General features: G+C 43.7%; 1 protein-coding gene across 2 annotated transcripts in view; it reads left to right on the forward strand.

The window, feature by feature from the left end:
• The window catches only part of AHCYL2 (adenosylhomocysteinase like 2), a 183,925-nt gene that overhangs the window by 99,586 nt on the left and 62,529 nt on the right, over positions 1-21,810 (forward strand). Inside the window, exon 1 of one of the 2 annotated variants that reach the window (XM_074975826.1) lies at positions 20,949-21,101. The exons of the other annotated variant lie outside the window; for it this stretch is intronic. Within the exon in view, the coding sequence (XP_074831927.1) occupies positions 21,045-21,101 (57 nt within the window). The 5' untranslated portion in view covers positions 20,949-21,044. Of the gene's footprint in view, positions 1-20,948; positions 21,102-21,810 lie in introns of those variants that run through there. 2 annotated transcript variants of the gene reach the window in all.

Raw genomic sequence — 21,810 nt, forward strand, 5'->3', positions numbered from 1 at the left:
CTTCTCCTTATTGAACTGCATCAGATTTCTTTTGGCCCAGTCCTCCAATTTATCCAGGTCTCTCTGGATTCTCTCTCTACCCTCCAACGTATCTACTTCTCCCCCTCCTTTTAGTATGAAAAAAACAAAAGCCAAATGTACCATTGATTGTTCTGGGAGCCAGTCCTATGTTTAGCTTTCATAGTTGACCTTTTGCTTTTATCAATTTAGTAAAGAATGAAACAGTCTCTCACAGCTCCCTGTTAACACAACTTGTGGGAAAGTAGCAAAACTACTAATCTTTGTACCACTATGTAGGACCCCTGAATCTGCAAATCTGTAGCGTTAGTGTTCACACTAGCTGGCAGTTTTCCTATGGAGTTTTGTGTGCCACCAATGTTGGCCTCTGTAACTTCAATTTCTTTAATTGGGATTGATTTAGAATAAGACATGAAGATTCTGACCTCCCCCCCCCCGGCCCTTAAAATATGAACAGTGCCCCTAGATTTGTGGTCTTCCAGAAGACCCATGTCTTGCTCTCTCTCCTGTTGGATCAGAACTGGTTGTGGATGTCTGAAGCCAATTGATTTAGGCTTTTTAATTGATTGTGGGAAATGGATGTCTGGGTGATCTGAGTTTCTTCTTGCTTTTCTTAGGCATTAAGCACATGTTTCATGCCTCGCATTTGGCTCTTGCAAGCTTAGGGAATGAGGGACTGAATTTGGATTCTTCTGCATAGTATTTGCAGGATCTGTGTGCTTCTGAACTTTGCTCGGAGTAAAGCCAAGGTATAAGCATGGTGATAATCCTGTCTTGCTCTTCCTTTTTCTGCAAAAAGGATTTTAAGAATTGGTGACCTTGCTCTCCAAGTTACTGATGACAACTGATTTGTCTCATAAAGATTCAGTAGCATTTCTCTGTATACATTTATATGGTAAGGTCCCACCCATATCATCATACCCTTCTCTAGCTTTTGGGTAACCGCTATACCATTACATTCCTACAGAGAGGGGCCTGAAGCAGCATTTGTTTTCAGGCCCCCAAATTTCCTAAAGATCTAGGGTCAATGAGTCAGTCCTATCTCTACCTGTATCCTGGCAGAGCATTGTAACTGCTAGTGGCCAGCATTATTGACCTTGTTATTGTCCTGACCCATTGACCAATCTCATCCTGATACGAATGCATAATAGTAATTAGTTGTGTTAGCAGTTGATGCCTCCCCAAGTGCTCAGAACTGCATACATTTATCTACAGCGTTGGTTTGTCATCTTAAAGTTGTTTCAAAATGAGTACATTACTGATCCTGATGCTGTCTGAAATAATATTCAATAAGATAATCACTTTCTATTGCAGCTGGGATTTCCTTAATTCAAACATACATGGTTTGCACTAGGCTCAGGCTTACTTTTCACCAGAAATTAAGTCTGGAGACTTTGTTGTTGTTGCTGTGGGTGTGAGTTTTGTTTAAAAAAAAAAAAACTTGGGGGAGTTGTTTGTTCTTGTGTTAACTCCTAGATATTAATGTCTCTCTTGAAGCAGCCAGGAGAATAACTGTTCTCATGTTCTTGTACCTTTATTTCATATGCCGTTTTGTGCAATGGATAAAATAAACTTAGTTCTATAAGTATGCACTGAATATACTCTGGTGCTTGTAAAACTGCATGTCTGCGAATCAGTCATACAAGATCTAGACTTCTTTTTCTCAAATCTTACTGTGACCAAGAAAACTTTCCATGAACTGCAGTGATCAATCCTTTCATTGCCAAAACTCATGATTTTTTTGAGGACCTGTGTCATGATTTTGTTGAAATTGTGTTCTTTTTATGTGCCCTCTGGTATTTGTTCCTTTTAGATTTTGTGGTTTTTTTCAAATTTTGCAACCTTGAGGACTAGAAATTTAATTGGTGAAAAGTGAAAGGAGACATTCTTACATAATTATCTGACTCCTGCAACTGAGGCTTTGAGAAAAGCGCCAAGTTTCTTGAAACACAATAAAATGAAAGACTTGGCAAGACTGGCTGAAGAGGCTTCTGTACATATGGACAGGGAAGAATCTGCAATTCCAAGACCCTTCAGAGCAAACTTGGCAAGAGACCAAACAGTGAGAGAATGGATTAAGTGATCAGTGACATTCTAATATCTTTAGTTAAGTATTTCTGCTTGGAGGAGATCACTGGCTTTCATTACATGGATCAATTACGTTGGTTGTTCAGTGCACATTTAAAACAGATTCATTTTATTGCTGAGAAAACACCCAGCTTAAATGAATACTAGAATATTTGTTAGACTTGCTACATCCTAAAATGGAGACCGATTTAAGCTGACTTCATGGAGCTGAAATCATTGGGGATTTTGTGCCCTCAAGAGAGGAACAAGAGCGTTCCCTAGAGATATGTTCCTGTCACTGGAAGCAGCCTTTTCTTCTAGTTCTGCTGTAAGAGAGCAGATATTTTAGAATTATTTTTAGCAGAAGAGGGCCTGTGAATTTGAGTGAAAAGAATTTACGTGGCTTTTTTTAAAAAAAAAAAACAAACACTAAAGTTCAGCAGTATACTCATACCGGATTGTGTCTTGGCATATTCCATCTTGTGCCCCTTCTCCACCCCCATGCCTGGAAAATATCTAAAGAGTATATAAGCTTCAATATGAACACTGTATCCTGCTACTAGAAATAATACTTCTCCGTCTTTTCTTACAAGGATAAATTTTTGCAGCAGGATCTGTGTTCCATAAACTCTTTCCTATCCGAAAGCTCTGGCACCAGGAGGTTGCTGGATATTCAAATATTGTGGATACTAGAGAGCTACACCTAGCAATGCATAACACTAAAGAAAACAAGATTAGATATTAAGAAACAAACACAAATGTATGCAGAGTACTTTACTTGCCAACAGCAGTAGTATTGTACACAGTAACTTATACGGTATTGGCTGTGTTTATTTGTATTTACTCTCACTGTGTTGTACTTATGGAAAAAGTAACGAAAATTTACATATGGTTAAAAAAACGGTAATTTGAGAGTTCTGGGCAATAGAATGCCGGATATGAAAGAGTGTATTATACAGTTATCTTGTACAGTAAGGTCTCAGAGTACATGAGGGTTCGGTTCCACGCACCCTTGTGTAAAACCACATTTCACGTAAGTGGGCGGGGGGGTCCGGTTTTATCGCTGGCAGAACACATGTTCTGCAGCTGGTGAAGCAGCAGAAGAGGTTAAGTCCAGGAGCGGGGGTGGGGTGGGGGTAGTTGGGGAGAGTTAAGCCTAGCAGTGGCTTGGGGCTATGGGAGGCAGGGGGCTAAGCCTGGGCTGGGTTAGGGCTGCAGGGGGGTGAGGGGTAGAGTTGAGCTGGAGCCGTGCGCAGGTGGTGAGCTTGGCAGCGGGGGGCTGAGCCAGAACCAGAGCCATGCGTGGGTGGTGAGCCAGCCAGGGGGTTTGAACTGGAGCCATGTGGGGTGGGGGGTAGAGGGCAGGTGGCTGGGCAGGCGAGCGGGCAGCTTGAGCCAGAGCTGGGTGCAGGTTGTGAGCTGGCAGGAGGGTTGAACTGGGGGTGGTGTGTTGAATTGGAGCTGCATGGGCTGGGGTGTGGGCGGTTTAAACCAGGGTGGAGAGAGAGCTGGAGCCATGCGTGAGAGCTGGTAAGCCAGAGCCAGGTGTGGGCTGAGCCGGAGCTGCACACGGGTGATAAGCCGGCAGGGGGTTTGAACCAGGACCGGGGAGATTGAGCCGAAGCCGCACCTGAGGGGTGATGAGCTAGAGCCAGAGGCGGGGGTCGGGGGTGAACAGGAGCCACGTGCAGGTGGTGAGTGGAGCTGCAGGGGCTGGGCTGGGCTGGGCTGTACGGAGCTGAGGGGGTTGAGCCAGGGCTGGGGGAATGAGTTAAGCACAACTGGCAATCATGGTATAGGGTTTACTATAGGAATCAGGGTCAGATGTGGGTAAGAGCAGGGTTGTATACTCTGAGTTCGTGCACTCTGAGACCTTACTGTCTTTCTGATTTTTTTCCTTGTTTGGTTTAAAAAAAATCTTATAAAAGTAAATGGGGAAATTGAGTTGGTATCTGTGCTGCCCTTTATCTAGTAATCATGATGCCAAGATGTTGCATGTTGCATCTGATGAAGCGGGTCTTTGCCCACGAAAGCTTATGCTCCAAAATATCTGTTAGTCTATAAGGTGCCACAGGACTTCTTGTTGTTCATGATACCAAGAGCCTCCAACATATATTTTTGATGTTCTTCAGTGAACAGGTGGCAGTCTTCCAACAAGATAGTACTTCATGGCTTATGTTAGAGTTTTAAACAGTCCTTTTATCCTTTAAAACATCCCTTGCATAGCTATGTAATTTACTTTCCCCATGAGCAGAACTGGAAAATCAAAGTCTTAAAAGCAATAGAATCAGAAATGTAACAGAGTCACTATAGGGGCTCGTCTGCATACTTGGCTCAATCTAATTCTTGACCTTCCCCCCCACCCCTCCACTCTCTGATTTGCTCACCTTGATTATCTCTTTCTGATTTGTCCTCCTTGCTTACTGTTTTTGGTTCTCTGTGCCTTAAATATTGAGTCTGTTCTGGTCTGGCTATGGTCTGAAGAAGTGGGTCTGTCCCACGAAAGCTCACCTAATAAACCATTTTGCTCGTCTTTAAAGTGCTACTTGACTGCTTTTTGTTTTAATAGAATCAGAGAATTAGAAATGACTAGCACTTACTACACATTCAGCCTCTCTATTCTGGCACCTTTGGGACCTGACTGGTGCTGAATGAGAAAAGCTGCTGAATCTTGGAGAGATCAGTATTTCCTAGCAGCATTACCAATGCTTCCACCGCTTACTGGGCTCTTAAAAAACAATGAGAAGTTCTGTGGCATCTAATAGACTAACTTTTTTTTTTTTTTGGCGTGTAAGCTTTTGTCTGCAAAGATGCACTTTATCGGATGCATGCATCTGATGAAGCGGGTCTTTGCCCATGAAAGCTTACGCTCCAAAAAAACTTGTTAGTCTATAAGGTGCCACAGGACTTCTCATTGTTTTTGCGGACACAGTCTAACACGGCTACCCCTCTGATACTTGGGCTCTTCAAAGACATTTAGGGGTGGTTTAGAGCTAAACAACAGCACAGAACACTGAGAGCCAGGACTGGTGGCCACAAACTTTATAGGACCACAGGAAACTTGGTCACACCCATGAAAAATAGGCATCTGGCTAACGAACATCATGCCACAACATGGATGTTGCTGGACAAGAGACGTTCCAGCTGTACTTTTATTCACGATAGCACCCACAATATGCTAAGCGCTTTCCAGTCACTTGAGTGACAGTCCTTGCTCAGTGAAGCTTACAAGGTATCTAGGGGCAGGCAAGCAGACGGAGGGTGTGGGAAAGGAAACAGCAGCAGGCAAATCAAATATAAGAAAACTTGGTTCATTGTAAGCCGCACAGCAGAAATGGGCCTTGAAGAGGGACTTGAACGTGTGCAGGGATATGCTGGTGGATATGCTCATGGAGGTTGTACCCTGTGTGGGGTTCACATGGAAAAGCAGAGGCAGGTAGTGTGAGAAGCTGGCCGAGCTAATTAAGGTAGCAGAGTGTGACACTGGCTCATTTATGATTGGCAGAGGTACTTGCACAATCAAGGTTGCAGAGCGTTCTTTCTCCCTGTGGGCCTGGAGGGATATTATCTGACATACTGAGGCATTTGTTGTACTGAGAATTGCTGCTTTGGAAGATGAGTGGAGCTGTCTGAAATGCATATGCTGACTTTGTAATATGAAGGAACTCAGGACACTCCAAGCTCTTATGTGGATTCATGTGTTATAATCAAAGTAAATTACAATAGAGATTCTATTCAGAGCCCCATTATTATAGATGCTGTATGTAAATTACATAAAAAAAACAGTCCCTGCTCTAAAAAGCTTCATGTCATATTAAACTCTGTTCCTACAGGCACTGGGCATATACATAACCTTAAGCATGTGAATGGCACCATTGAAATCACACTTGAAGAGATAACTGTTAGCAGGATTGAGCACTCAAGAATGCTAATTACAAGACTCAGGAGGTGGATGAATCAAAGTGGATGTGCAAGGAAAGAGCTGAACAAGGTGACAACGAAATGAGCAAGTTTTTTCATGGCAAACAGCAGTTGCAGCTCTCTGTTTAGCCTGTTTTGTAGGCCTCACAGAAGAGGTGAATCTTGAAGGAAATGGCATTGCCAATATGCTTTTTCCTCCTTTCAGGTGTTTTTAGGAAAAACATTTTTTTTTTTTTTTTTTAAGTATTTTAGAGGTACACTATCTTTTAGAAAAATAAGTGAGCACTCCTGTCTGGTCTGCTGTGATTAGACTCCAGCCAGCTGCAGAATGGATCCTATCCCAAAGTCACTCACTACTTGTAACACTCTGAAAGTGATGCTGTTTTATGTGCAACTGAAAAGATTTCCCAACGTACTTTTTGACTCCTACAAAGACAACAGCTGTCACTTTTATTCTGATGTTGACTTGACAACAGGACAGCACTTGGCATAGTGCTAGAATGGGAACATTTGCAATTTCCTTGTCTCTTAGGAAAAAGCCATAGCTAACCAAATGAATAAAAATCAGTGTTTGGGGCTGTCTGTCCCCTGTCCCCTTGAATGTTGACCTGCTTTGAGTTTGCACTGGCTTTGTGCTAGTGAAATTCTTTCAGGCCATTTGTGTTGCTTGATAAAGCCCAGTTAGTTCCAATTGCCATGTTTACACACCTTGTGTTTGTGGGTGTTAAACTTAGGGCTTGTCTACACAGGAAAATGACACTAGTGTAACCCAAAGTGTGAATTTAAACTGCTATATTTATGCTAGTATCAGGCCACTGACATGGGAGGGCAGGTGCAAAGTGTTTCAACAAGGTGTAGAGCTCCAGCCTCCACCACTTCTGCTTTGACAGTAGTGGCGGTCAGAGCTGCGGGACCATTTGAATTGTCACAACAGTGCCACAATCCAAGTGGGGCTAAGGGCTGATTGCCCTAGGCCATGCCCCTTCTGCCCTTAGCTCCTTGCTCTGGAAAGGGTGAGACTGGCTCACAGTGGCTATCAGCCCTGCTGGCTCATGTAACCCTCCAAGTAGATACATTCATCCTTATGAGTGGAGTTTTTGGTTAGCTTAAACCTGTTCCCAAGCAGCATAAGCTAAACTGAAATAAGCCAGTGTAAGGCCTTGTCTATATTACCTCAGACCATCAGCCTAAGTTATGCAATTGCAGCTATGTGGAACTCAACGTACTTAGGGCTGCTTATCGCAGTGTCTGTTAGCTGATGCTCTCCTGTTGACGCCGCTTGCTCTTGTTCTGGTGACATACTGGAGTCCATGGGAGAGCACTCTGCAATCAATTTATCGGGTCTATACTAGACAAAATAAATTGATCTCCACTGGATCAGTTGCTGCCTGTCAATCCAGCCTGTTGTGAAGACATGCATTTATACAGACGTGTGTGTTCATTTCAGGGATGGAGATGTTATATTGAAATAACCAGTGCAACAAGACTTTTGTTTCTCTGGTATGTTTGCTTATTTCTCTAGACTCAGTGTTGACAGTAAGCACATGTCTTCACTGTAGTTTTTAACTCTAATTAATTGGTTGCCAGTTTCCTCAAGATCGTTTCCAACATGCTTGCAAAGGCTAGTCTGGACTCTCCCCAGACACTTGTTCCTGGAAGCAAGCGCTTGTAATGTAGGGCTTGTCTACATTTAAGCCATGGCAGTAGCACATCAGTGTAGAGACTACCCGTGCGAACAGCAGAGGTGATTCCATTGGTATGAGGAATTCATCCCCCTGAGAAGCAGTAGTTAAGCCCTGGTCTGCTCTACAAACCTACACAGACGCAAGGCAGCTTACATCAACCTACCTATGAAAGGTTTACGTTAAAATTCTCTACACTGATGTAACTCCACGTCCAGAAGGTGCACAGAAGCATTTTCAGTGGAGTTAGTGTCCACATAAATACTGCTTTGCCCTAGCTTGCTTTCATCAACTGTTGCTGGCTTTCAGAAGCCATCCCATAATGCCTCACACTGACAGGGAAAGGCACTGCAAGTGCTCGTGGTGAGGACGTGCACCATTGACACAAGGAACAAAACATAGACGTGCCCAAGCGATGTATTTACACCAGCAGTTGTATGTTAATATAAATTAGGTTAACTTTAATTTGTATTGTAGATAAGCCCTAAGTTGGTGGAAGAATACTTCCATCAACCTAGCGCTGTCTGCTCAGGGAATTATCTCATCTTAAATATGTTGCTCGGGGGTGTGCATTTTTCATATCCTGAGCAGCAAAGGTGGGGTTGGCCTAATTTTCTAGTGTAACCCAGCTCTTAGAATCCTCAAGGAGCTGATAGAAGAGGTATCTGAGCCTTTGTTAATCATTTTTGGAAAATCATGGGAGACGGGAGAGATTCCAGAAGACTGGAAAAGGGCAAATATAGTACCCATTTATAAAAAGGGGACGAAGAATAACCCGGGAAACTACAGGCCAGTCAGCTTAACTTCTGTGCCAGGAAAGATAATGGAGCAGGTCATTAAAGAGATCATCTGCAAGCAGTTGGAAGGTGGTAAGGTGACAGGAAACATCCAGCATGGTTTTGTTAAAAACAGATCATGTCAAACCAATCTAATAGCTTTCTTTGATAGAATAACGAGCCTTGTGGATAAGGGAGAAGTGGTGGATGTGATATACCTAGACTTCAGTAAAGCATTTGACATGGTCTCACATAATATACTTATCAATAAACTACGCAAATACAACTTAGATGAGGCTCCTATAAGGTGGGTGAACAACTGGCTGGATAACCGTACCCAGAGAGTAGTTATTAATGGTTTTCAATTCTGCTGGAAAAGTATAACTAGTGGGGTTCTGCAGGGGTCTGTTTTAGGACCAGTTCTGTTCAATATCTTCATTAACGATTTAGATATTGACATACAAAGTACACTTATTAAGTTTGCAGATGATACCAAGCTGGGAGGGGTTGCAACTTCTTTGGAGGATAGGCTCATAATTCAAAAGGATCTGGATAAACTGGAGAAATGGGCTGAGGTAAACAGGATGAAGTTTAATAAGGACAAATGCAAAGTGCTCCACTTAGGAAGGAACAATCAGTGTCACACATACAGAATGGGAAAGGACTGCCTAGGAATGGGTACAGCAGAAAGGGATGTAGGCGTTATAGTGGACCACAAGCTAAATATGAGTCAACAGTGTGATGCTGTTGCAAAAAAAGCAAACATGATTCTAGGATGCATTGACAGGTGTGTTGTGAACAAGACATGAGAAGTCATTCTCCCGCTCTACTCTGCGCTGGTTAGGCCTCAGCTGGAGTATTGTGTCCGGTTCTGGGCACTTCAGTTCAGGAAGGATGTGGAGAAATTGGAGAGGGTCCAGAGGAGAGCAACGAGAATGATCAAAGGTCTAGAGAACATGACCTATGAAGAAAGGCTGAAAGAATTGGGCTTGTTTAGTTTGGAAAAGAGAAGATTGAGGGGGGACATGATAGCAGTTTTCAGGTATCTAAAAGGGTGTCATAAGGCAGAGGGAGGGAACTTGTTCTTCCTTGCCTCTGAGGATAGAACAAGAGGCAATGGACTTAAATTGCAGCAGGGGAGGTTCAGGTTGGACATTAGGAAAAAGTTCCTAACTGTCAGGGTGATCAAACACTGGAACGAATTGCCAAGGGAGGTGGTAGAATCTCCATCACTGGAGATATTTAAGAAGAGGTTAGATAGATGGCTTTCAGGGATGGTCTAGAAAGTGCTTGGTCCTGCCATGAGGGCAGGGGGCTGGACTCGATGGCCTCTCGAGGTCCCTTCCAGTCCTACTCTTCTATGATTCTATGATTAGCCTAAGTTCAGACACAGCCTCCCAAAATGTCAAAACAAAAAAGCAGTCTAGTAGCACTTTAAAGACTAACAAAATAACTTATTAGGTGATGAGCTTTCGTGGGACAGACCCACTTCTTCAGACCATAGCCATACCAGCACAGACTCAATATTTAAGGCACAGAAAACCAAAAATAGTAATCAAGGTTGACAAATCAGAAAAATTATCATCAAAGTAAGTTAAATGACAATCAGTTAACCTCAGGTAAAAAACTCAAGTGTAGAAAAATCATAAGTGTAGTAAGTGTATAGATTCTGGTTTACACAATTTTTGTACTGGTGTAACTATTTTGGGGGAGGGGTTGGGATTTTTTGCTGAAATGCTTAGGGTGATACAAAAACTATTGCAGATGTGAATGTATTATTATAAAAGTGTCTATACCAGTGTAGCTTCAGCAGCATAGCTTATTCTCCTTCCCATATGGGATTAAACTACACAAGTATAAGCAACTTTATACTGCTGTGTCTGCATCCAATTATACTGCTTTAATTATACCAGTTAGAGAGAGCTTCTGTGTCTATCCCTATCTTTTGGTCTATGAAACTGTTTTGATTGTGTTTGGAATGGGTGGAAGGTGAGTTTGAATGCCTTTTAGTTGTTTACAAGATATAGGATGTGCTGTACGTCCTTGGAAAGGAGACATACACCTAGACCTCTTAGATTTTTATTGGTCTTTTGGACTTGGTCTATAAACTCATTTCCATGAAGTGTTTAAGGTGAATATATAGGGAACCAAATAATATGAAATTCTTTTGTACATTTCCTAGGATTTTAGTCATTGCAAGGTTGAATGGACTGAGCTTAAGAGACACAGGTTCTAATTCTGGCTCTCTATCGTGGCTAAAATCACATCACCCTTCTGTGCCTCAATTTTCCCCTCTGTAAAATGGGAATGATATTTTTTTAATGTAAAATGCTAGAAGATCTATTGATGAAAAGCACTGCAGATGAGCTCAGTAGAGGCTGTTTTTAAAGTTATTTATTTATTCATTCATTACTCAGCTACAATAGAATTAATTTTCCAAATGTAATTGTTCATTAGCTTGGCAGCTCATCTAGTTGAGCAAGTTTTTCACATGGGGAGAAAGGAATTTCCTTGAGCTGAGCCCAATGGTATTAAGTGGTGGGCCTTCTGGCTCCAAAGGATAAACTGCAGAGGGCTCTGCAGACAGAGAAAATCCATTTTGTATGCTTTTGTGCACACATTTTCTCAAGCAATCACTGCACTTCTTTTAAGTACTTTAGTTATTGACATGTCTTTCCATACACCCTTGAACTCATCATTAGCAGCATCACCTCAAGTGGAACTCTGTGAAAAGTGCTGCAATTCATGCTTCCCACCTCAAGAAAGTTGCTCTCTTGAGCTAAGCCTCACCCAGAATGTTCCAGAGAGGTTGGCATGGACATGGATTGCCATTAGTTGACAGCCACTAAAAGTATTTATTTCAAACTAAATGTGTAATAGCGTTCTTGTCCCTTTAACAGGAGATACCTTGCTCAAGCAGGTGGTAGGGCATTCTGTTCATTGAGAATTTTAAGTATCCTTCCCTAGGCTCTAAGCATATTATTATTCCTGTTGTTGTTGATCTTTTTAGCATTCCCCCAGAGAGATGTAGATTGGAAGTTATTTTGCAACTATCATGTTGAACATATTACATAAGAAAGTCATGCTGCTTGTTCTCCACGCTCTCAGCCCCACCTAGTGTCCATGAGGAGTTTTCACTGCTGTCTTCTCAAATTTAAACTTCCTTCTTTTGTTTAATAGCCAAACATCAATTGCTAGGGCTTGTTTTAAAACAAAAAGCAGTCAAGTAGCACTTTAAAGACTAACAAAATAATTTATTAGGTGAGCTTTGGTGGGACAGACCCACTTCTTCAGACCATAGCCATACCAGAACAGACTCAATATTTAAGGCACAGAGAACCAAAAACAGTAATCAAGGTGGATAAATCAGAAAAAAATTGATCAAGGTGAGCAAATCAGAGAGTAGTGGGGTGGGAGGGGCAGGTCAAGAATTAGATTAAGCCAGGTGTGCAAAATATTGAGTCTGTTCTGGTATGGCTGTCATCTGAAGAAGTGGGTCTGTCCCACCAAAGCTCACCTAATAAATTATTTTGTTAGTCTTTAAAGTGCTACTTGACTGCTTTTTTGTTTTGATAGTATATGGACTAGCACGGCTCCCTGTCTGGGGCTTGTTTTGTTTGGGTGCTCTGTTGAAGAGACTCTGTGTCTAAGTTTTATTCAAGTTTTCAACAGCGATTGGATCTGTTTTTCTGTAGAGCCCAGCATTTCTGTGAGCTCCAGCAGAGACCTCTTAATGCTTCTAGTTTTTCAGTCAGTGCCTTGCCTTATGATTTCAGGGGAAGCTTTTAGCAGGCTCTAAAGTGCTGTTTACATAACGCTTTGGAACCACTTTTCATCTCCTCTCTCAAGCTTGTCACTAGTAGGTGAAAGCATGTCCTTGGGTTACAGTCTCAGCGAGTGTTTTACTTCTCTGTTTAAATTTTGTTTGCCAAATATTTTAGAGCTTTCAGCTGTCCTACTTGTCTAACGCTCACTTCACCGAGGTCCCGCATCTTTGTGATGGTCAGAATGATAAAGTGAAGTTTCTTGTGCCTTTGGTGCTTGTTGAAGCCCCCTGCACAGGAGTGAATTTCACCCCTTTTGCTCATGAAAGGTGTTGAGTCCGAGATACTGGAGTGCCAGGGCAAGGCAAGTTTCTTTTTAATGCCTTTCCCTCATTGCTTATCCTTAACCTAGGGCAAGAGGAGCATGGAGCATTCCACTCATTCTCTTCTTTTTACTCTGTGGGCCCATGAAGTACATTAAAGAGGTAACAAGAAGTCCTGCGGCTCCTTATAGACTAACAGATATTTTGGAGCATAAGCTTTCGTGGGCAAAGCCCCGCTTTGGCAGATGCATGAGTTGGGCGGGGGGCATTTCAGAGGAGTATTTAAAGAGGGGGGTCCCAGTAAAAGGGAAGGCCAGAGCTAACAGGGTGTATTCAGTCAGGGTGGAAATTATCAGCAGTATACATCAAGAGAGGAGAAGACAAGCCAGATCTGATAATGGGCCGTTTCCACCCTGACTGAATAGACCTTGTCAGCTCTGGCCCTCCCTTTTACTGGGGCTCCCCTCTTTAAATACTCCTCTGAAACCACACCCCCCCATGCATCTGATGAAGTGGGTCTTTGTCCACGAAAGCATATGCTCCAAAATATCTGTTAGTTTATAAAGTGCCACAGGGCTTCTTGTTCTTGAGATACAGACTAACCTCTCTGATACTTATTAAAGAGGTAAAATTCTCTCCTTGTTGGCAGTAGGAGTTTTACCGGCATAGTGAACTGCCTGTTCAGTCTGCCTAAGGTGGTAACTGTTTTGTGGTTGCCATTTATGATATGTGCTAGTAGGACCAGGACTAAGCTCAGTTCATTTTTTGTAGACTTCAGGGTGTAATTTTTTTTTAATTTAGAGGTTTATAATCTGCCTTTTCTTTACATGAGATGCTTTTCCGAGGCTAAAATAAGAATATAGGAAGCAATGTACAGTAAACTTTCATTTCTGGCATTCTGTCATCTGGAACTCTCAAATTACTGGCGTTTTAACCAAAAGTAAATTTTAGTGATGTTTTCCATAAGTACAGTATAATGAAAGTTAATACAAATAAATGCAGAAAATACAGCATAAGTTTACAATATACACTACTACTATTTTTGGTAAATAAAGTACTCTGCATACATTTTTGTTTGTTTCTTAATATCTGATCTTGTTTTCTTTAGTGTTATGCATTGCAAGGTATACCTCGCTAGTATCCAGAATGTTTGACTGTCTGGCAACATCCTGGCCCCAGGGCTGCTGGATATGAGAGAGTCCCGCAGTTTCCTCAGCCCAGTAGCATTCTGGGTTTTTTCGCTGATGCAGTATGGGGGAAAAAATGCGCCAACAGTGGTTGTGGGTATGTGATGTCATCTACCCACATTGCATTGTCCTCATTTCACTCCTGTGTAAAGCAAAGGGCCATTTTTGAATAAGAAGGAAAAGTAGGGAATCCCAGGCGGAAGAAAACAAAAAAAAACTTCAGAAGGTGACTGAACCATGTAAACTGGTTGCTCTGCTGCTTTTCCCCTGTTGAAAGAACATCTTCACGTTATTATTATTCCCTTTAGGTACGACTTCTGCCTGATCAGCCAACTAGTGCGCCAGGCAGGGGACTGTCATATCCACGTGCCAGAATGACTGTGCTTTGGGATCTCCCAGGTGACTGTGCCTGCTCAGCTGGTCCCTCAGCCACTCCCCCCCCACCACCACCTTGAAAGCACAGTATGTGTGGTATGACACATTGGACAAATAATAATGGAAACAATTCAGTTCACTGAAAACAAAAATCAGAGAGGTAGCCCAGTCAATGTGTATCTTTAAAGACAAGAAGTTGTCCTGTGGCACCTTATAGGCTAGCAGATATTTTGGAACATAAGCTGGGTCTTTGCCCACAAAAGCTTGTGCTCCAAAGTATCTGTTAGTCTATAAGGTGCCCCAGGACCTCTTGTTTTTTAAAACAAAAAGTGCTTTCTTGAAATGGAGCCCAATTTCCAAAGCTTGCTTTGGTACCATGGTTCACGCTACAGGGTGTGGGGTGGAAGCCAAGGGACCAGTTGACATGGTCCCTTCAGGGGACAGGCCCCTTCAGAGTCTTTCTCTGGTGGGGAGGCCAGCCCCGAGTATCATGGAGTGCAGGGCCAGCACCCTGAAGGACAGTCAGCGGTGAGGTTGTAGTTGAAGGGCCAGTTGAGATGGTCCCTTCAGAGGCTTTCTCTGGCAGGGAGGCCAGCCCCGAATATCATTTGAGTGTGGGGTCTGGCCCTCTCACATGCACTCAGGGTCAGGGTGTAGTTGAGGGACCAATTGAGATGTTCCCTTCAGGGGCTTTCTCTGGCAGCGGGGTATAGTTGAGGGACCTGTTGACAGGGTCCCCTCCTTGGCTTTCTGCTGGCCGCCTGGTGTGTGCTGCCCCACCAAAGACATAACAATGCAGTCAGCTGCCCCAAATCTTTGCTGGGGGGTGGGGGAGACTTCCCCCAGTGACCTCCAGGCCCCGAAAAATCTTTCCCGCCTTTGGAACCTTCTCTGCACACAAGGCAGGACATGGTTCTGTCTGGGAGCATAGTCTGCACTGCACCGCAGGCATGAGCTTTTATTGGGTTGGGGCCTAGCCACTTGAAGTGGGTTGGGTTGGGGATAGATCCCGACTGCATGGTGCCTGTGAGGGAAGAGGTGTTACCCCAATACAAACATGAACCGCAGAAGTTTTTCAGCCTCTTGTACAAGTGTGACCCCTCCAGCCTAGCCACCACCAGCACTGAAAAAATACCTCAACCTCTCCTGCTATTGCCTGCGCAGGGTAGAAGCCACCACCCCATGTAGGGACTACTTTTTCCATGAGGAGATGTGATCGCTGCACATGTGGGGCTGCAGCAGTGCGCGGCCGGGTGCAGAGAGGCCGGGGGAGGGGGGACCTGGGGGCAATGAGAGCTGATGGGGGGCAATGTGGTGAGGTGGGGGGGATACGGGAATGGATGGGGGGCAAGGGGGCGAGGTGAGGAGGTCGTCAGGCCATGGGGAGCTATGGGGACATGTGGTGCCAGGGAGTTGCAAGAGGTAGTGAGATCGTTACCCACATTCTCCATACCCCACTGCCTTGTGGGTTATCCTGGGAAGGAGAAAGGCTAGGGTGTAAACCCTGACAGAAAATCCGAAGGGGAGTCCTAAGGCGGCTCTGTGCCAACATCTGGCATTGACCCAGCAATTCCTGCAGCTGAGCTGGTACCAGACATAGAGGTTATCCTCTCCTTTGGACTATATCAGTAAAGCCGAGAGGGGGACACTGGTATCTGGGCAGCCCAGGGTCCCAAAAAAAAAAATTGCCCAGGCTCGCACCTGGAGAGGTACTCCATCATCGCTTAACAGCGGTGAATCAACATGGGAGGTAACAGATACCGGTTATAAGCTCTTACTCGATTGGCATGAAGAATGAGCGCCAGGGGTTGCCTTCGACGGTGGGAGAGATCCTCGCATCTCACCGGACAGTCACCGCCTGCCTCAAGCTGGGCAGCCCCCAGCCAGTAGGGTACTGTCCCGCCACAGTTCACCTGCCTCACTGGGTGCGTGAGGCTTAAGGTTCCCAAACCTGACAAGTGACTGAAATTTGAGCACCAGACAAACCAATAAGAAAATCAACAAGAAAAGGAAACCATCAGAGTTTTAAGCTTGCTTGCTGGAATGTGCAGACCATGCTGACCAGTTTGATTGAAGATCTTCAGGACATCAGTGACACCTGAAAGACCGCTGTCATTAATGAGGAGCTAAAGAGGCTCCAAGTTGACATTGCTGCTCTGCAAGAGACGCGACTTGCAGCTTTGGGATCCCTAAAGGAAAAGGAAAACACCTTTTTCTGGCAGGGTAAAGCCCAAGAAGCCAGGGAGCATGGTGTTGGCTTTGCCATCAGAAACACCCTTCTACAAATGGTGGAATTAGTCATGAGCGGATCAGAAAGACTCCCTCAGGTCATACTTCAAACTTGCGCTGGTCCTGTCCACCTGATCAGTGGTTATTCTCCAACCCTGTATGCCACACCAGAAGTAAAAGGCAAGTTCTAAGACATGCTTAGTGCTGCCATAGCGCAAATAAGGACTTTGGGCTTTCCATCAGCCTAAAGAAGACAAACGTACTTGGTCAGGACGTTGCTGAACCTCCATCAATCAGCATTGACAACTCTACGTTAGAGGTCGTCCACGAGTTCGTTTACCTTGGGTCCACCATCACTGACACCCTGTCATTGGATATTGAGCTAAACAGGAGGATCGGAAAAGCAGCCACAACTCTGTCCAGACTCAGCAAGAGAGTGTGGAATAACATCAAGTTGTACACCCACAGTAAAATGCAAGTCTACAGAGCCTGCATCTTCAGCACCCTCCTTTATGGCAGCAAGTCTTGGACCCTGTACGCCTGCCGGGAAAAGGGGCTGAACGTCTTCCACTTGCACTGCCTCAGGCGCATCCTTGGAATATTGTGGAAGGACAGAGTGCCCAATACCGCCATCCTTGAGCAAGCTGGAATCCCAACCGTTCACACCCTCCTCAGGCAGCGGCAGCTCCGCTGGCTTGGCCATGTCCACAGGATGAATGATGGAAGGATCCCAAAAGACATCCTGTGTGGCGAGCTAGCCTCTGGCGAAAGACCTCCCGGACGCCCCCAATTGTGCTACAAAGGTGTTTGCAAGAGGGACCTCAGGGAGGTAGACATTGAGCCGGACATCTGAGAGGAGCTGGCAGACGATCACAGCAGATGGAGGCAGGAACTATACCAGGGCCTTCAAAATGGTGAGATGAGGATCAGACAGCTAGCAGAGGAGAAGCGAGCCCACACAAAGCACAGTAAGGACCTGCCAGACACCCATTACACATGCAACAGATGCAGCAAGGACTGTCACTCTTGTGTGGGCCTTCACAGTCACAGTCGACGCTGCAAATGATGATTCCAAATGGAACTACGAAGGGCGTGATCCATAGTCTACATAGGCTGAAGGATGCCTGCCTACCTACCTACCTACCTGCGATCGCTGTGCTGAAAATAAAGAAATGAATCTAAAATGGGCCCAGGTGCACACTTCAATTCCCCAGGCTTCCAGGTGCCAAATTCAAATGTGCAGGCTTCCTGTTACCTGCTTCCTGAGCACCTGGAGAGCAAGGGAGATGGAAGAGGCCAGAGTGGACAACCATGGGACATTATGGAATGCATACGGGACACCTCTAGAGGCCAATGAAGTTGATGTAAATAATTGCTGTTTCCACACTAGCATTAATCCGACCTTTTAAATTAAAACATGGCACTACGCCGACTCGCTTTGTGGGTGTAATACTGACCTTAGCGCTCTCTAAATCGACCTAATGACATTCACAGTGAAGACAGTGACATTGTAAAATAGAGCTAATTGCCTTGAAATCGACTTTATGATGTAGTATAGACATAGCCAAAGTAGTCAGGGAGACAGCCCCATCTGTTAGCAAGCTAATAACTAGAAGACTTCAACTAACCAGGTATAGGCTGGTTAAGTACCCTATTGGCATATATGTTTTTTTAAGAATTATTTTTTTCAGTATCATAGAGTATTCCTTCTTTTGACCAGCTCACTCTGAAGCATGAGAGATGACAGGTTTTTCCTGGGTTAGTGCTGGGAAGCACACAGGAGCTGGTTCTGGAGTTAGAGATCGTTGCTCACAAGTAACAGCAACTGACATATGTTTGATGTCCATTGTAACAAGTAGCTGTAGCGCACAACTAAACTTGAAGATGGGAGATGGGCCATAGAAACTTGCATGTTTTCCCAAAAGATGAAGTTTAAGGAACCACCAGACCATCTGATCTGACTCTTTGAGTATCAGAGGTCACTAAAGACACCCCCGCCCCCTGCACCCAACCTACTCGCTAAACCCAACAACCAAAATTAAACCTAAGTATCACAGCCCACAGGGGACAGAACACTATGTGCCACAGGCAGAAAATAGAAGGGACTATGGTGTAGCAAAACCTGAGGTCTGCCAGCAAAGTGGCAGGAAAACGATTAAGTACGAGTTATTTTGAAGAATTATCTGTGGTCTGTTTATACAGAAACTCAAACTACGTGATAACAGAGCTTCTGGCCTTGAAATCTAAGCCTCTTACAATCCAGGAGTGAGCAAACTTTTTACATTGGACCCCTGTTTTCATCCCTGCAATTAGCAGGGGCCCTTCCAACCCGTCTACTGTAATCCAGACTGAGGAAATTTCTGTTCTGTTCATATAAAAAAAACCCATGTGCGTGTAAGAACGTAAGTCTGTAGAATGTAAAACTTTGTTAATCGGTATATATATGTGACTACACAGATACACATACATAAAAACAGTAACAGATTTCAACATTTTTAGTGAGATGGATGAGCCGGAGACCCAGCAGCCGATTGTGATGTGTCCCCCCCCATTAACTTTCACACTGCTCCAAGGGGCCCGCACGCCACTTTGCTCACCTTTAGATGACAGGACACTGTCCCAGGCAATTAGATGAGTTTTTCAATCCAGAATTCATTGTTGCAAGACTTTCTGGAAAGAACGACAATGTCAGAAGCCAAATACCTGATGAAGTAAGAATGGGGTAGAGAGAGAGAGAGAAATGAATAAGCTGGCTATATGTTGGAGAAAGAGAAGAGCCAGAATGCTGTGGAGTTGACTTAAAGTATTATATCCAAACAAAAACACTTTTCTTATAATGGGTAAACTGAATGCAGTTCAGTGGAGTCAAGAGGACACTCCCCCTGTGATTACTTTCTTTGCAAAAATTCTACACGTACGAAATAAAAAATCCGTATTAAATGCTATATGAACAATGAAAGAGATCCAGTCAGGTTTCTACTGCCATATAATCACTTACTAGCATGACCACCACCAATTTACAGCACACATCCAACTTCAACATTGGTCTGTTTAGGTCTGTTACAGAATATGTTGTTGGAATACTAAAAAGTGTTCAAATACTGAAAGACATTTCTCAGCAATGCCAAAACACATTTGTAAGTGTGTAGGCTGAGCCATTTTGGAGATAATATGCCCAAAGCAAAACAACAACATCTTTAGGAAATTTTTCAAAAATTCAGTGATGAGGAAAAAGTCAGCCACCATAACTTCAAACCTCCTTTTTGAGGGTTTACAGAAATAAATATCTCTGAATAGGAATAGCATGGAAATATTCAGGGGCATCTGTTTCTTTTAGGGAGAGTTTTCAGCTTATAACTGAGAAGCTGGCTTGTGTAAGAAAAATAGCTAGTTGAGCCAGACTGCCATTTTGATAAGAAAATTCTCTTTTGTAAAAAACCAATAGTCAGTAAAGTGTTAATGCACTGCTGTCTGACACCTTATTCCAACAGATCGGCTTAGTGCGTAGTCAGACATGGCTCTCCAGACCACAGTGCTGAAAATTTCTCTTTTCACTCCCGCTAGTGCTTCAAAACTGATGCAACCACAGTATAATGAGCTGGATTCTTTTCTGGCTTATGCAATGAGGATAGATTCTGCACTAAATTCTGGAGGCAGAATCTTTAATGTTGGTAGTGAGTGAACACACAAGACTCAAATTCGAACCCCCGTGCTAACTGTGCAGCATTAGAAGTTCACAAAATCTTAATTTTATTTATAAACTGAGTGAGTTCAATATGGTGTCAACAAACATCAGGACCTATAACTTTTCTGAATATGAGAGAATTTATTAATCCTTCAGTTCAACTATGGGTTTATATCTTTTTTTTTTTTTTCCAACTAGTTACAAAGAATGAAGGTGCACATGCTGCCCAGCAGAGGGAGCTGTGGACAAGTAGATACACTCCATTGTTTTCCTTTGAGTCTGATCAATTCATATGTTGTTTAAAAACGAGAGTTACTGAGTTCTGCACAAAAATGTGGCACTTAAAGGTTAATTTTAAAGACAGTGTTTTGGTAGTTTGCCAGGAGTACATTTTTAGCAGCTGGAGGCACTCGTATGCTATTTTGTTCGGAGTTATATGAACTTTTAATACTATCAAGTAGCTAGTTACATTCAAGGAGACATATTTACAATACCATGCGACAAGTAACTCTAAAAATAGGAGTAAGTTCGTGACCTTGATCCTTATTGATTATAGTATCAGCATTTTCAGTGACGCATTCTTAGGGGCGTAGACAGGCTGCTGATCGGTGTTTCACACACACAACACCAAGGTTGCCAAGTATGCACTCTGCACTCAACTTGAGCTAAAAGTCAGTAGATAGAGGGGTTCCTTGCTTGTACTTCACAGTGCCTAGCTGAAAGCATGAAGTAGCCACAACAGAAGCTGGGTGTGAGAGTGTCATCTGGCCCAAGGTTTCAAACGGAAACGAGGCATTGGAACTGCCTGTCCTCTGTCTGAGCACTTGACTAAGGAAGTTGATTTGAATAAAAGGCCTGTGCTGGAAGGGGTACAGCAGCTGAAACCTCTTGTGGACTCCTGAAAAGCAAGGAGCTTGGCTCTTGAGGGTGGCTGCGTGTGCACACCGTGCGTGTCGTGTTTGGCACGTCCTGGTAGCAATTCCCTTTGCTAGACGACAGACTTGAAAAGTTTCCGCTATGGAGAAGTGGGACAGCAGCGCTGGCACCTCTGCTTTCCACATGCCAGAGTGGATGGTGAGTTGTTCAGTTTATTACACAGCAAATTGGTCGTTACTGGATTCATCAAAGTGGGTTTCTCTTTGTCCAGTGGGTTTACGTCAGGCTCAATTTTACTGCACTGTACTCAAGAATAATCAAGGTGGCGAGGAATGGGAATCATTAAAGTCAGAGGCAGGCGAGATCCAGTAGTCTCATCTCCCTGCCAATTTGGGATTGTTCTTCATTGTAAATGCACTGCCTAACTGTGAAAGTCAAGTGGCAGTAAAATAGTCTCTGAAATGAACTTATTGTTTTCCTACTTCACAGAGGTATTGTGTAAGGAACTAATGTTTATAAAGCAATCTGAGATACATGGAGGAAAAACCACTTGACATGCAGAATAATGTTCTGGGGTGCACGGAATTGTCTACTCCTTGAACAAGCTATGCATAGCAAACATGCTTTATTAGTTCTTTGGCAGTCGTAATGCTCATTACTAGGTAGGACTCTTGTTTTTGAAATCACATCCGTGTGGCTTATATCTGTGTGGCCTTCCATAATGTGCATTTTAAAACAGGGCATCGAGCGCTGCTCAGCCTGACCTCACTCAGTAAGAGAGCGGGAGAGGTAACACAGTGAGAACTAAAATAACCTTTTCTCTGCTTTGCTCCTGTGGCCTTAGGAGTTCTTGAAATGGTTGAAAACAGAGAGATTCTGTTTTGAGCAGCTCGCTTCCCCCAGAGAA

Source organism: Carettochelys insculpta, chromosome 1, assembly GCF_033958435.1.
Source record: "Carettochelys insculpta isolate YL-2023 chromosome 1, ASM3395843v1, whole genome shotgun sequence".
Lineage (NCBI taxonomy): Eukaryota > Metazoa > Chordata > Testudines > Carettochelyidae > Carettochelys > Carettochelys insculpta.